Source organism: Girardinichthys multiradiatus, chromosome 9 (genome assembly GCF_021462225.1).
Source record: "Girardinichthys multiradiatus isolate DD_20200921_A chromosome 9, DD_fGirMul_XY1, whole genome shotgun sequence".
Taxonomy (NCBI): Eukaryota; Metazoa; Chordata; class Actinopteri; order Cyprinodontiformes; family Goodeidae; genus Girardinichthys; species Girardinichthys multiradiatus.
Window position 1 is genome coordinate 46,945,845 of NC_061802.1, and position 13,769 is coordinate 46,959,613.

Here is a 13,769-nt window from a genome sequence, read left to right on the forward strand (position 1 = left end):
TGATTTTATTGAATTTGTTTTGTTTGTTTTGCCAATATTTTAACGTTATACAATGTGTTTGACGGTTTAGTTTTTTGGTGACACAAAATTATTTTTTACTGCATAAACAAAATCCTCCCCTGCCATGTGTTCACATTTAAACAACGAAATTAAACTGATCCAGCTCCGATTGCTCTGCAGTGACATAACGTTACTGTCAATAAAGCAATGCGTTTGTTTTAGTGACAAGGTTAAAGGGTCTTTGTCACCACATGGAAACGCTGCCTTTAAATTATGATTTTTAACCTGCCAAGAAGTGATTTTAGCATCTAGTTTGCAAATTAAGGATTTAATCTGCCCTATGATGTCTTTATTTCTTTCCTACTAATTATATTATCAACATCAAAGCAAAGTGGGTCTTTTGCATGATGTACGATTACAGTTAACAGGCTTTGCGTGCTTGATCATTAATGTTCGTATTTGCCATGATCTTTGTGCGTGTTTAGCAGATGATCTCACTGACTGCGATGTTACGCTGGAATGATCAAGACACAGTTTTTATATCATGGATTTTGTTTGTTATTGGCTCCAAATCAGAGCTTAGATATTCCTACATAAAATCCTCTATTCTCATCTATTTTAATAATAATTTTTTCCAACCCAAATCTGTTGGCACATGTACACAAGATTCTCTCTCCACATCATCTGTCATTTTATCTATGCCTCCTGGCCAAAGACAGCAGACATTGTTGCGTTCCATTAAGAACCTAAATTTCAAACGTGCTAAATTTACACACTACAATAGCACCCGCGAACAGTTTCAGGCTTTGAAAATTGCATGGTAAAGGATTACATTTGCATATCCTCCTCCCATAAATTTGCGTGTTTGGGTCATTGTCATGTGTTCTGCATATTCATTAAGGCAGACACGCTAAAAAGTTATCGCCCGCAGTTCTGCTGATTTTGCCCAGGCAATCCGATTACCAACTCGTTAGAAGATCAGCTTTGCGGACGCAAACAGGTTTGCATGTAGTTTAGTACACGCAAACTTTTTGAAGATCAGCCCCTGTGTGGTTTGGTCTGCTATTTACGACTGTTCACTTTGACATGTTCATAATTACGACCAATATTTGTAAACTTAGTTAAGCAAACTGACCTGGTGCAAAGGACAAATATTAATATATTTATATTAATATTAAAATCTCATCTTGAACGTGAATAAAACAAAGGGGATGAATGTAGATTTTAAGAGAAACAAGAATAGGTCAAAGCTACAGGGGTTGTACAATGAAACTGAAACACCTGGTTTTAGACCACAATAATTTATTAGTATGGTGTAGGGCCTCCTTTTGTGGCCAATACAACGTCAATTCGTCTTGGGAATGACATATACAAGTCCTGCACAGTGGTCAGAGGGATTTTAAGCCATTCTTCTTGCAGGATAGTGGCCAGGTCACTACATGATACTGGTGGAGGAAAACGTTTCCTGATTCGCTCCTCCAAAACACCCCAAAGTGGCTCAATAATATTTAGATCTGGTGACTGTGCAGGCCATGGGAGATGCTCAACTTCACTTTCATGTTCAAACAGGAGAGTAGAGGTGCACATTTAATTCTGCCGTGATTTGGGCAAATCACGGCAGAATCTATCTTAATCCATCATGGGAGGTGGTGAAGGAGTATAAATATATCGGTGTTCACCTGGATAACAGACTGGGTGCATATGGAACTGTAAAGCCATCTACAAGAATTGACAGAGCAGACTGTACTTCTTGAGGAAGCTTAGGACCTTCAGTGTTTCCACCAAGATACTGCATATCTTCTATAAGTCTGTTGTGCAGAGTGTGATCTCTTCTGCACCTGAATTTCATCTCCGCTGATTTCCTATCTCTCATTCTCATTGGTCCATACTCCACTTCCCTCTGTTCATAAGCTCTCTGTTCTTGTTTGTTCCTCGCCGGTTCCTTCCGTTCGAATCCCCGTTCATATCTCCGTTCACCTACCTTCGTCTATGTACTTTTCCAACTATGTTCCTGCAGTATCAACTTTGTAAGTTTTTGGATTTCTTGTATCTGCAGTGATTTTGCTACGTTCTTGCTACTTTTGGAAAACCTTTTTGAAGTTATCTTTGAATAAAAGAAGACTCCTTTAAACATGCAGCTGCCAAGCTCTTGTCTGTGCTTTGGTTACTCTAAACCTCAGAACGTGACAGATTATGAATTAAACCCCTCAAACGTCCTTGCTACAATTGAGTTTAAAAACTCTGCATGTTCATTTTTGTTATAAAAGGTGGGTGGGAAATCTGTGGTTTAGACTTTAGCGACATGAAAAAAAAAAAAAAAACTCCCTTAAATGAGAGGAAACCTCCAGCAGAACCAGGCTCAGTATGAGCGGCCATCTCTCACGACTGAGTGGGGGTTTGAGAGGACAGAAAAGATCCACAAAAAGAACACATAAGCACTGATCCAGGAGTACTTTCTATGTGAGAAAGAGTACATTTAGTCATAGTAAAAGCTCAGCCAATATCTAGGAGAGACAGGGTTGAACACTGAAAGACAAGGCCAAGTGTATATTCTGTAGAAACAGAACATTAAGGGCCTGATCCTCAAAGATTCAAAATAAAGAGTGCTAAATTACTTGTACAGAAAAAAAATTGCATGTGCAATAAGTGGGCGCGTTGCGCGTGATCTATAAAGATTGGATATGCAATGGATAACAGGTGCAAAAGCAGTTTGGACCGCCCTATTTAAATAAGGAAATTGCATGTGATACTGGGTGTTACCATAGACCATGTCTGAGAGCAGAGTGGCCTCAAAGAAAGATGAAGTTCAAAGCTATGGAGTTGGAGGTAATAATAATAATAGTAATAATAAATATGAAAATAATAATAAATTGCATATATATAGGTATCTCAAAGTGCTACAAAACAGTTAAAACATTCAAACACATGAAAATACTGAAAGCTACAGTAAAACCATGAAATATCAATTTTAAAACTCAATCACACTTAACTTTAAACTTTATTAGAAACTGCTTTGGGATTATTTCAAATGGAATGGACACGGAGATAGAAACGAACAGGAGAAAAAGAAGAAAGAGAGAGCATTGGGGCAAAAATGTAAAAGTGGGAGAAGGAGATAAGAATAGAGGACAGAAAGAAGGATAAAGAGAATACAAGGTAACACCACAGAATACTGCTTCTACACCGGCAGAAGGAGAGAAAAAGAAAACACAGGGACAAACATATAAACGCATATACACATGAGGACAAAATTGTTGGTAAACCCACAATTGTCACAGAAATAACTTGAATCTGACAAATAGTGAATAAAAATTCTATGAAAATGAACAAATGAAAGTCAGACATTGTTTTTCAAACATGCTTCAACAGAATTATTTGAAAAAATAAACTCATGAAACAGGCCTGGACAAAAATGATGGTACTCTTAACTTAATATTTTGTTGCACAACCTTTTGAGGCAATCACTGCAATCAAACGATTCCTATAACTGTCAATGAGACTTCTGCACCTCTCAGCAGGTATTTTGGCCCACTCCTCATGAGCAAACTGCTCAAGTTGTCTCAGGTTTGAAGGTTGCCTTTTCCAGACGGCATGTTTCAGCTCCTTCCAAAGATGCTTAATAGGATTTAGGTCAGGGCTCATAGAAGGCCACTTCAGAATAGTCCAATGTTTTCCTCTTAGCCATTCTTGGTGTTTTTAGCTGTGTGTTTTGGGTCATTATTCTGTTGCAAGACCCATGACCGAGACCAAGCTTTCTGACACTGGGCAGCACATTTCTCTCTAGAATCCCTTGATAGTCTTAAGATTTCATATACCCTGCACAGATTCAAGACACCCTGTGCCAGATGCAGCAAAGCAGCCCCAGAACATAACAGAACCTCCTCCATGTTTTACAGTAGGGACAGTGTTCTTTTCTCCATGTGCTTCATTTTTCCGTCTGATGTGCCATGCCAAAAAGTTCAATTTTTGTCTCATCTGTCCATAGGACATTCTCCCAGAAGCTTTGTGGCTTGTCAACATGTTGTTTGGCAAATTCCATTCTGTTTTTTTTATGATTTGTTTTCAACAATGGTGTTCTCCTTGGTCGTCTCCCATTAAGTCCACTTTGCCTCAAACAACGTCGGATGGTGCGATCTGACACTGATGTTCCTTGAGCTTGAAGTTCACCTTTAATCTCTTTAGAAGATTTTCTGGGCTCTTTTGTTACCGTTCGTATTATCCGTCTCTTTGTTTAGTCATCAATTTTCCTCCTGCAGCCACGTCCAGGGAGGTTGGCTACGGTCTCATGGATCTTAAATTTCTGAATATGTGCAACTGTAGTCACAGGAACATGAAGATGCTTGGAGATGGTCTTATAACCTTTACTTTTAACATGCTTGTCTATAATTTTCTTTCTAATCTTCTGAGACAACTCTTTTCTCCGCTTCCTCTGGTCCATGTTGAGTGTGGTACACACCATGTCACCAAACAGCACAGTGACTACCTGTAGCCCTATATATAGGCCCACTGACTGATTACAAGAATGTAGACAGCTGTGATGCTAATTAATGGACACACCTTGATTTAACATTTAACCCTTTGGTCACATTATTTTCAGGGGTTCCATAGTTTTTGTCCAGGCCTGTTTCATAAGTGTATTTTTTTAAATATTCCATTGAAGCATGTTTGAAAAGCAATGTCTGACTTTCATTTGTTCATTTTCATAGACTTTTTATTCATTATTACCTTTGTCAGATTCAAGTTATTTCTGTGACCATTGAGGTTTTTTTCTTTCATTAACCGAGGGTTACCAACAACTATGTCCACATGTGTATAACAACATCAGTCTTACTAAAAAGTAAACAGTACAAATTAATATAAGATTGGCCTGGAGCGGCTGGCCTGCATGGCCTGGTTACCCAGCTGGTGCAAGTTTTCCTCTCACGAACTGGGGCTGCTGGCGCTGGCCGAATGGTTGGGCGAGCTTGGCGGTGTGCTGCTCTGCTGGCTGTTGTGTCCAGGGGGGGGATCAAGGCGGTGGGGTAGAGGGTGGCGTGGGGGGTATGCAGCGTGTGGGGTATTGGGGTTGTGTCCTCTTCTTGGATGTGGGGATACCGGCATTTGGATTGGTTGAGCTGGATAATGTTTCTCCCTGGGTTATCGTTGCAGTGGCAGTGATGTGGTGTGTCTGTGTGGTTGCGGGGGCGTGCTTGCCAATGGGCAGGGACCTCTTGCTGGATGAGTTTGTCCCATCTTGGTGTTGGGTTGGGGGTTCTGTTGTGGGTGCGGTGCTCGGTGGTGTCTGCCCTGTAGCGCCTGTGGGTGGGAGCTGGGGTAGCGTTGCGCGGGGCCTTTGTCTTGCCTTCGCAGTCAGCTGTGTGGTGAGGGCAGGATGCGGCAGGGGTGCTTGGAGTGGGGCTGTATGTGGAGCTTGCGCTGTGTGTATGTGTCATTTCGTCTGCTTTTCGGGAATGAAGCTCACCTGTAGGGATGTGCCCATGTGCTGTACGGAGGGCGTTTGAGTTTGGGGGCATGTGTTCAATATTTGTGTCCTGGTTGGGGTTGGCCCTGTGGGGAAATTTGTCATTGGGGCTGGGGGGCTCATAGGGTTAGGATCTGAATTCATTGGGGAGTTGGGACTATTTCATTCTGTGGTGGCTCTGGTTGGCGGGCAAGTTTGGACCAAGTAGACCCCTCTTTTGTACATGCCCCCCTCTCCGGATGAGGATAGGGGTCGTTGGGGACTGGGGTCCGGGCGGGGGGTCGGGGTCCATGGCTGGATCTATGCTGGTGGAGCTTGTGGGCTTGTCGCTGCAGCTCCCTGGGGCTTCTGCACTGTGGCTGCTGGGTGGGTCCCCTGGGACTCTCCCCTGCTCTTCTTTGGGGGGGGCTGTGGTAGTCCAGGTGGCAGTTCTCCTGGGGTTCCTGTGCTCTGGGGGCCATCCGGATGTCTGTGGCTCGGATCTCCTCCGTATCTGTCCCGAGTCCAGGGGGAAAGGTCTGTGGCTCCTCACACTCACTATTGTATATTTTTATAGAGAAACCTTGTTTACACAAGCATGCCCACACTCAGACCCACCGGTGTTTAGATTAAGGTGTTAACAGATACACAAATGTTCTATATTGAGTTGCATTTACCAATAAATACGAATTGCGTTCATAAGTACTGTGCACTTTTTGGTAAAAAAGCTGTTAACATGAACATTTCTGCAGGTGTAGAGACAAGCAGGGCGTTATCTTGTATTCTCTTCATCCTTCTTTCTTTCCTCCATTCTTTCTCCTTCTCTTTTTCTTGGCGCTCAGACAACAATTCTTAGTGCTACTCTGTCGGACAGGACACAGTTAAAAAAATATATATAATATAAGATGTATTTAGTGGGAATCGCACTTCAGAGAATATCTGTATATGGAAATGTACGGACCTGAATCCAAATAATTGTGGTTGTATGTGCAGTGCAGAAGCTCCAGGGAGCTGCAGTGAAAAGCCCACACAGAAAGTAAAGACACAAGAATGGATGCCATACACTCACTTGTACTCCCCATACACACTAGATTCCCAGGTCCAGGCACCAATACCCCATACCCCAGAGGGTCAACCAGCCCCTTCCGTGGTGGAGACAGGCAGACAGCCCAAGCTTCCAGTCCAGACTAGTGTCGGGCACCGACATAGTTTTTTTTGTGGAATAACAATTTTGGGTACCAGTTTGCACAGGCCTTTCAAAAGCCCTAAGTATAGATGCAAAAACAACATTGTTCCAGGTTTGATAAATCGCGTTGCAGGTGGTTATGAATTTACATTAGCATATGATCATCCATAAATTTGGTGTTTGTGTCATTATCAGATGTTTTGCATAGTCACACCTTAAAATGTTTGCACTGATTGTACATATGCAATTCCATTTGCACCTGGTTTGTAGAACACACAATCTTGTTCGCACCCCTTTTTATACACGTAAACCTTTCGAAGATCAGAACCTAAGTTGTTGGCAGCAGTAGCTCTGCCGATTCCCCCTCCAGAATGGTGACACAGCTAACGTTTATGGTTTCACTTCCTGCATGATACACATATTTTTTCCATGGTTACTTAAAAAAAAAACACAATGGATGAAACATTGACAATGTCCAACTACATTATTCTGACATATTTAAAACTTATGGTCTAAAGATTTAATTAGAATATACTTAATATCCCACAATCTTGTTGAGAGATCTGAATCCTAACTTCGTTTTCCATTAATGTTTACATGTGTTTCAGAAATGTTTAACACTCCTCCATGGAGCTCCAAGTTGTCCTCCATACTGACTTCTCAGTATGCAATAGCTGTGCTACGTTCTAACCTCTGGCCAGGAGCATTTGCTTATGCGTGTGGAAAGTAAGTCCAGGGATTAAAAGTGTTGCCAAATATTGTTTTCTTACTTTATCCTTAATATATAACTAACAGACCTGTCCTTTACACCAACTTTAGGAAGTTTGAAAACATATATGTTGGATGGGGTCTGAAGTATGTAGGGGAGGTGTACACCCCACCAGGTCCCCCACTACCACTGAATGAGTATCCCAGTGGATCCGAGATCACTGAGCTACTGGACCCATCCCCAGAAGAAGAACAAGATTTCAAGGAACTTTTAGAAGAGCATGAAGCTGTCCTGGAGGAGACAGAGGAGTCAGAAGATGACGAAGACTGATAAATACATAATCTAATTATATATTTGATATGTAACTGTAAAGAGAATTGAATCATAAATAAAATTAAATGAATTACATTTACAACTAAAAATGTAGAGTTAGAATAATAAGTAAGTTAAATGTTTTACCTACGTTTGTTGCTTGTATTGCAAAAGAATGTGCTTACTTTTACTTAATTAAAAATACTCTGGTTCTGCCAAGGCCTTGACAGTAGTTCACAGTATGCCACTTCACCCTTAACCAGCACTAGTTCGGAACTCAGCTCATCCAGTAAAATTAATAATTCATGTTGTTAGTTCACTACCTAAACATTGTGAAATAAGTCCACAGCTCTTTAATTCAAATTTTTTAATGATTTATTATTTCGTGTCTGAAATAAAGCTTAAAAATATAAACTACTCACAAAAAGTTAGGAATATTTAGCTTTCATGGGAAATTTATGGAAAACAAAAAGTTCACACTACGGTGATATTATTTCATGAAAGTAAAGTAACACATTTAGGTAGAAGCATGCAACGGTGGTTTCCTAATCTCAAACAATTTCCACAACAACAAATGTCAGTATCTCAATAACGTCATGTTCCCTGAAGCATCAATTACAGCTTGACAACAACGTCTCATGATGTTCATCTTACTGTCTGCTAAATCATGGGATCCCACTCTTCTTTCAGGGCGGCCCTCAGGTCATTGAGGTTCTTGGGTACAGTTACGAGCCTCTAGACAACGACTCAACTGATCCCATAGGTTCTCTGTGGGATTTAGGTCTGGAGAACGTTCAGGTCACTACAATCAAGGTACCCCAGTCTCGAGTGCCGAGTAGGACATTTTAACTGGAATTCCCCTGAAAATCGGAATTACGAGTCAGAAAGTCAGGACAACATGACCATATCCAACTTCCGCATTCAAGATTGCTGCTTCTCGCGTCAATAGTAGTATAACCTTCTTACTTTTCCTGTTTTTAGCAGTTCTTTATTATTTATGTAACATTTAGTTGTATACATACTGTAGCATGCCCTCTCGAACAAGGACGAGACTGTACTGATGGTTTTAATGAGATTGTATTCCCTTTGACCCTTATTCCATTCTGTTAATCACCATAATTACCACCAAAGGAGTTTTTGCCTCTTTGGAGGGCTGCCATTATAAAAATAATGTTTACCGTGGCTCCGTATGAAACTTACTAGCGTACTTGTGGAAAACAAGCTATCTTCTGTACAACTGTAATACAGCAAGTGCAAGATCAAAATATAAGCATGCAGCTCAAAAACAGGAAGTCAACGACCTCATTCCAGAAACTTCAAACAAAAATCAAACACATTCTAATTTGCTGTCACAAAAGCTTATGGTAATTTACACTCCCACCAAATTATGAGTGTTTGTTTACATCAGAACAACAAAACAAATAATTTTCACCAAGAAATAACCACTTCTTATCATTAGCTTATACACATTCTATTATCAAAATAAGCTTTTGCACTGGACGCTCCACAATGGAATGCTTACTAGAACTCTGACCTTTGTTATTCAGTTTTTTATCTCCAAAAGACATTTTTACTCTTCTCACGAGTCTGTCCTTGCTAATGTAAGGATTATGATTATTGATTAATTAATATTTATTAATAATTATAATTAAAAATCATTATTTGAGAACATTTATTTCTTAACCAAAAATCCTCATTTATGAATCGAAACCAGAGATGTCTTCTGGTGTTGTAATTGTGGCTCAACGCCTTTGATAATTACAACCGTTAAATACCCAGTAATAATTGATAACTATTACCAGAGATGTCACTGTTTAATCAACCGTTTCTGCCGAAACATGTGGAACTTTAACCTTATTTTGACTGACAAATCACAGTTGCACAAAATAAACACAAAACGCCTTCTCTTCATCTACGTGAAATTGTATTAAACCAATCAGCCTGATACAATCAGCTCTTCGATCCAATGATCTTCACCTACTCAAACATGCAAAGTTCTACACAAAAGGGTAAAATATCTAACTAAAGAAAATAAAACAAAACAGCAGTGGGTGTGTATGAGATCAAACCAGCAGTTATGGCAAAATAAAAGGGGAATATGGTTGAACGAAGCTTTGGGTGCGCCCCTCCCAAAGTGTAGCTCAGCGGGATACGGGCAGTCATAAACCTTCCCCCAGCAAGGGTGTAAAGCTCAGCCCACACAAAGGATCATAAACCCTTTTGGTGGCAAACCAGTAAAACATGAAGTTTATGACAAAGAAAATTGCTGATTTTCTCCATAAGGTTATTATAGCAGTCCAGTTTCACAGCACACCTGCTCTCAGGTGTTCGCACAGTAAAAGCACAATCTTGCGAGACTCGCCGGTCTCAGACAACAACAGTAATCACGTTTCGAAAGAACAATGGCATGCACATACAATTCAGAACACATTAGACTCTAAGTGGCGATTCTACATTGCACTAAATCTCCTCTATCCTGCCCAAGCTATTCCTAAGAAAGATATAAAATTAAAAGGTGGAATTTACTTGTTGAAGTCTTCCTTCTAGGGCGGCGAGTGAGGGGGAAAAAAAAGGGTTGAAGAGCACCTGCGCGTCCACAGTTAAACTCCAAGAAAGTGGTCAATCTCCGTCCTTTGGCCTCCTTGGCGAAAAGGAAAAATATGATCTGACCGTCAGCAGTCGATTAGAACCAAGCAAGGTTTTGGTTACGTGTTAAACTCACGTCTTCGATCGGCATAGTGAAATTTCTGGCCTTCTCATTCCAAAAACCTCTTTCATTAATTTTTTGTTGGCCAACGAAGGAGAATAAATGAAGACTCCACATGGGACCTCTTCTCCAGAGAGAGATGCTTCAGATGTTGGTCCGGTATCCAACGTGAAAGCGCTTTTTTCAAACGTTCGCCTTCCTTTATCACCGCCTGTGACGTCACACCTGGGACGGCCCCGTCATATCAGCCGCAGTGGCTGCTGGGTTTTGTAGGACAGACTATCCTGCGGTACAAAATGGCCGATGACATTGGAAAGGCATAGTGGCGTCCAGCAACGTGCAAAATGGTCCAATATTCAGCAGACAAGTGGTCCAACACTAATAACCAAGACTCTGGCAAGTTTCCACTCACATCTGGGAAAAGTTAATCAATGTCCAACACAACATCACCTACTTTAAGATTTCTTTTGGGTGAGTGCCAGCGCTGCCTGGCAATGAGGCTGTGCAGATACTCTTGCCTCCACCTGCACCAGAACTGCTCTGCCAAAAACTGACACCATCTCTTTGTTCCATAGAGGTCCTCCTTCAGAACGACAACAGGTGGAAGCAGTGAAGTACTGGATTTCATGTGGAGCAAGTGGTTAGGGGTAAGTGGTTCTAAGCTGTCAGGGTTGTTAAGGTTGTCCACAGTCAAAGGGCAACTATTGACTATGGTCATAGCTTCATAGAGTGAAGTTCTTAATGAAGCAGCATTGAATCTGCGATGTGCAAGTGACAGAGTAGTATTTATCACACTTCAGACTTCTGAGAGATAGATCTATCTATCTATATATAGTACAGACCAAAAGTTTGGACACATCTCATTCAAAGAGTTTTCTTTATTTTCATGACTATGAATATTGTAGTATCATGAATGAATTAACTATGAATTCTGAGATAACTATGAATTAACACATGTGGAATTATATACTGAACAAAAAAGTGTGAAACAACTGAAAACATGTCTTATATTCTAGGTTCTTCAAAGTAGCCACCTTTTGCTTTGATTACTGCTACGCACACTCTTGGCATTTTGTTGATGAGCTTCAAGAGGTAGTCACCTGAAATGGTTTTCACTTCACAGGTGTGCCCTGTCAGGTTTAATAAGTGGGATTTCAAGCCTTATAAATGGGGTTGGGACCATCAGTTGTGTTGTGCAGGAGGTGGATACAGTACACAGCTGAAAATCCTACTGAATAGACTGTCACAATTTGTATTATGGCAAGAAAAAAGCTGCTAAGTAAAGAAAAACGAGTGGCCATCATTACTTTAAGAAATGGAGGTCAGTCAGTCCGAACAATTGGGAAAAGTTTGAAAGTGTCCCCAAGTGCAGTCGCAAAAACCATCAAGCGCTACAAAGAAACTGGCTCACATGAGGACCGCCCCAGGAAAGGAAGACCACGAGTCACCTCTGCTGCAGACAATAAGTTCATCCGAGTCACCAGCCTCAGAAATCGCAGGTTAACAGCAGCTCAGATTAGAGAACAGGTCAATGCCACACAGAGTTCTAGCAGCAGACACATCTCTAGAACAACTGTTAAGAGGAGACCATGTGAATCAGACCTTCATGGTAAAATAGCTGCTAGGGAACCACTGGTGAGGACAGGCAACAAGCAGAAGAGACTTGTTTGGGCTAAAAAAACACAGAGAATGGACATGAGACCAGTGGAAATCTGTGCTTTGGTCTGATGAGTCTAAGTTTGAGATCTTTGGTTCCAACCACCGTGTCTTTGTGCGGTGCAGAAGAGGTGAACACATGGACTCTACATGCCTGGTTCCCACCGTGAAGCATGGAGGAGGAGGTGTGATGGTGTGGGGTGCTTTGCTGGTGACACTGTCACTGTTGGTGATTTATTCAAAATTGAAGGCATATTGAACCAGCATGGCTACCACAGCATCTTGCAGCGGCATGCTATTCCATCCGGTTTGCATTTAGTTGGGCCATCATTTATTTTTCAACAGGACAATGACCCCAAACACACCTCCAGGCTGTGTAAGGGCTATTTGACCAAGAAGGAGAGTGATGGGGTGCTGCGCCAGATGACCTGGAACTCCACAGTCACCGGACCTGAACCCAATCGAGATGGTTTGGGGTCAGCTGGACCGCAGAGTGAAGGCAAAAGGGCCAACAAGTGCTAAGCATCTCTGGGAACTCCTTCAAGACTGTTGGAAAACCATTTCAGGTGACTACCTCTTGAAGCTCATCAACAGAATGCCAAGAGTGTGTGGAGCAGTAATCAAAGCAAAAGGTGGCTACTTTGAAGAACCTAGAATATAAGACATATTTTCAGTTGTTTCACACATTTCTGTTCAGTATATAATTCCACATGTGTTAATTCATAGTTTTGGTGCCTTCAGTGTGAAGCTACAATATTCATAGTCATGAAAATAAAGAAAACTCTTTGAATGAAAAGGTGTGTCCAAACCTTTGGTCTGTACTGTATGTTGTAGTAAATGGAGAAGAAAACAAGCATTTAGCCTGTTTAAAAACGGATTTTATTTGCTTTTTTCTCATCCCTAAAGAAAATGTCAAGTAAGATTGCAGAAAAGATTTGTAAAGAATATATTGTTCATATTTGTGATAATAAAGCCCCACTTTGATAGTTATGCAAGTGTTTTTTTTCTTTTTTGGATTTTTTAAAAATTATTATGTTTTCCATTTTAAATTATTTGTGCTTAAACGAATTTATCTTCTTTTGTTGAAGCCTCTGTGTATGTATGCTATTCCAAAAATGCTTTTATTTCATTTGTATCTCTTTATACTGTCTGAATATTTTGTGATACTTTTTAAAACTTCCTCCGCAAAAGAATATATATTTCTGTTTTTGTTTTAAAATAAAAACTTGTCTGGGCCACCTCCTTAAAGGACCCGAGCCAGGGAACCGATTCAAGCTATCTCAGAGAAACACATTTGTTACGCCAGAGTGTTGGAAAGAGGTTTCCGTACAAATCTACGGCGAGAGCTGAGGGGAGGATAGCGTGCGCACGAAATATTAATTTGTACCAACAAAATACTTAGTTGTGCGCACGGAAAAGTACTTTGTGTCCACGAAATATATGTAACGTGCGCACAAAATATTAATTCCTTCCCACGAAGTAAGATGCACTGTTACAGAGTGCATCTTACTTCGTTCAGCACTTCGAATCAGTACTTCGTGAGAACGAAGTAAGCAAATTATTTTTAGCGTCTACTTTATATTGTTTTTCTGTATTTATATATTCCTTGCAATGCCAGGCTTTTTAGAATCTGTCTGTATCATCCCCAGCCTAAAACAAAACCCCAACAGACTATCCCCGTCCATCCTGTTGTTTTGTTCCTCCATATGTTTAGAAAGTGCAATGTATAGAAACATTTATAAAATACCTATGTTGTGGT

The 13,769-nt window shown here is 40.8% G+C and overlaps 1 protein-coding gene across 1 annotated transcript in view; it reads left to right on the plus strand.

Annotated features, from left to right (window-relative positions):
* Positions 1-7,866, plus strand: part of rsph4a (radial spoke head component 4A) — a 51,730-nt gene extending 43,864 nt beyond the window's left edge. The window contains exons 6-7 of the mRNA XM_047374174.1: positions 7,235-7,352; positions 7,446-7,866. Of these exons, the coding sequence (XP_047230130.1) occupies positions 7,235-7,352; positions 7,446-7,665 (338 nt within the window). The 3' untranslated portion in view covers positions 7,666-7,866. The remainder of the gene's footprint in view (positions 1-7,234; positions 7,353-7,445) is intronic.
* The last annotated feature ends 5,903 nt before the right edge of the window (positions 7,867-13,769 follow it).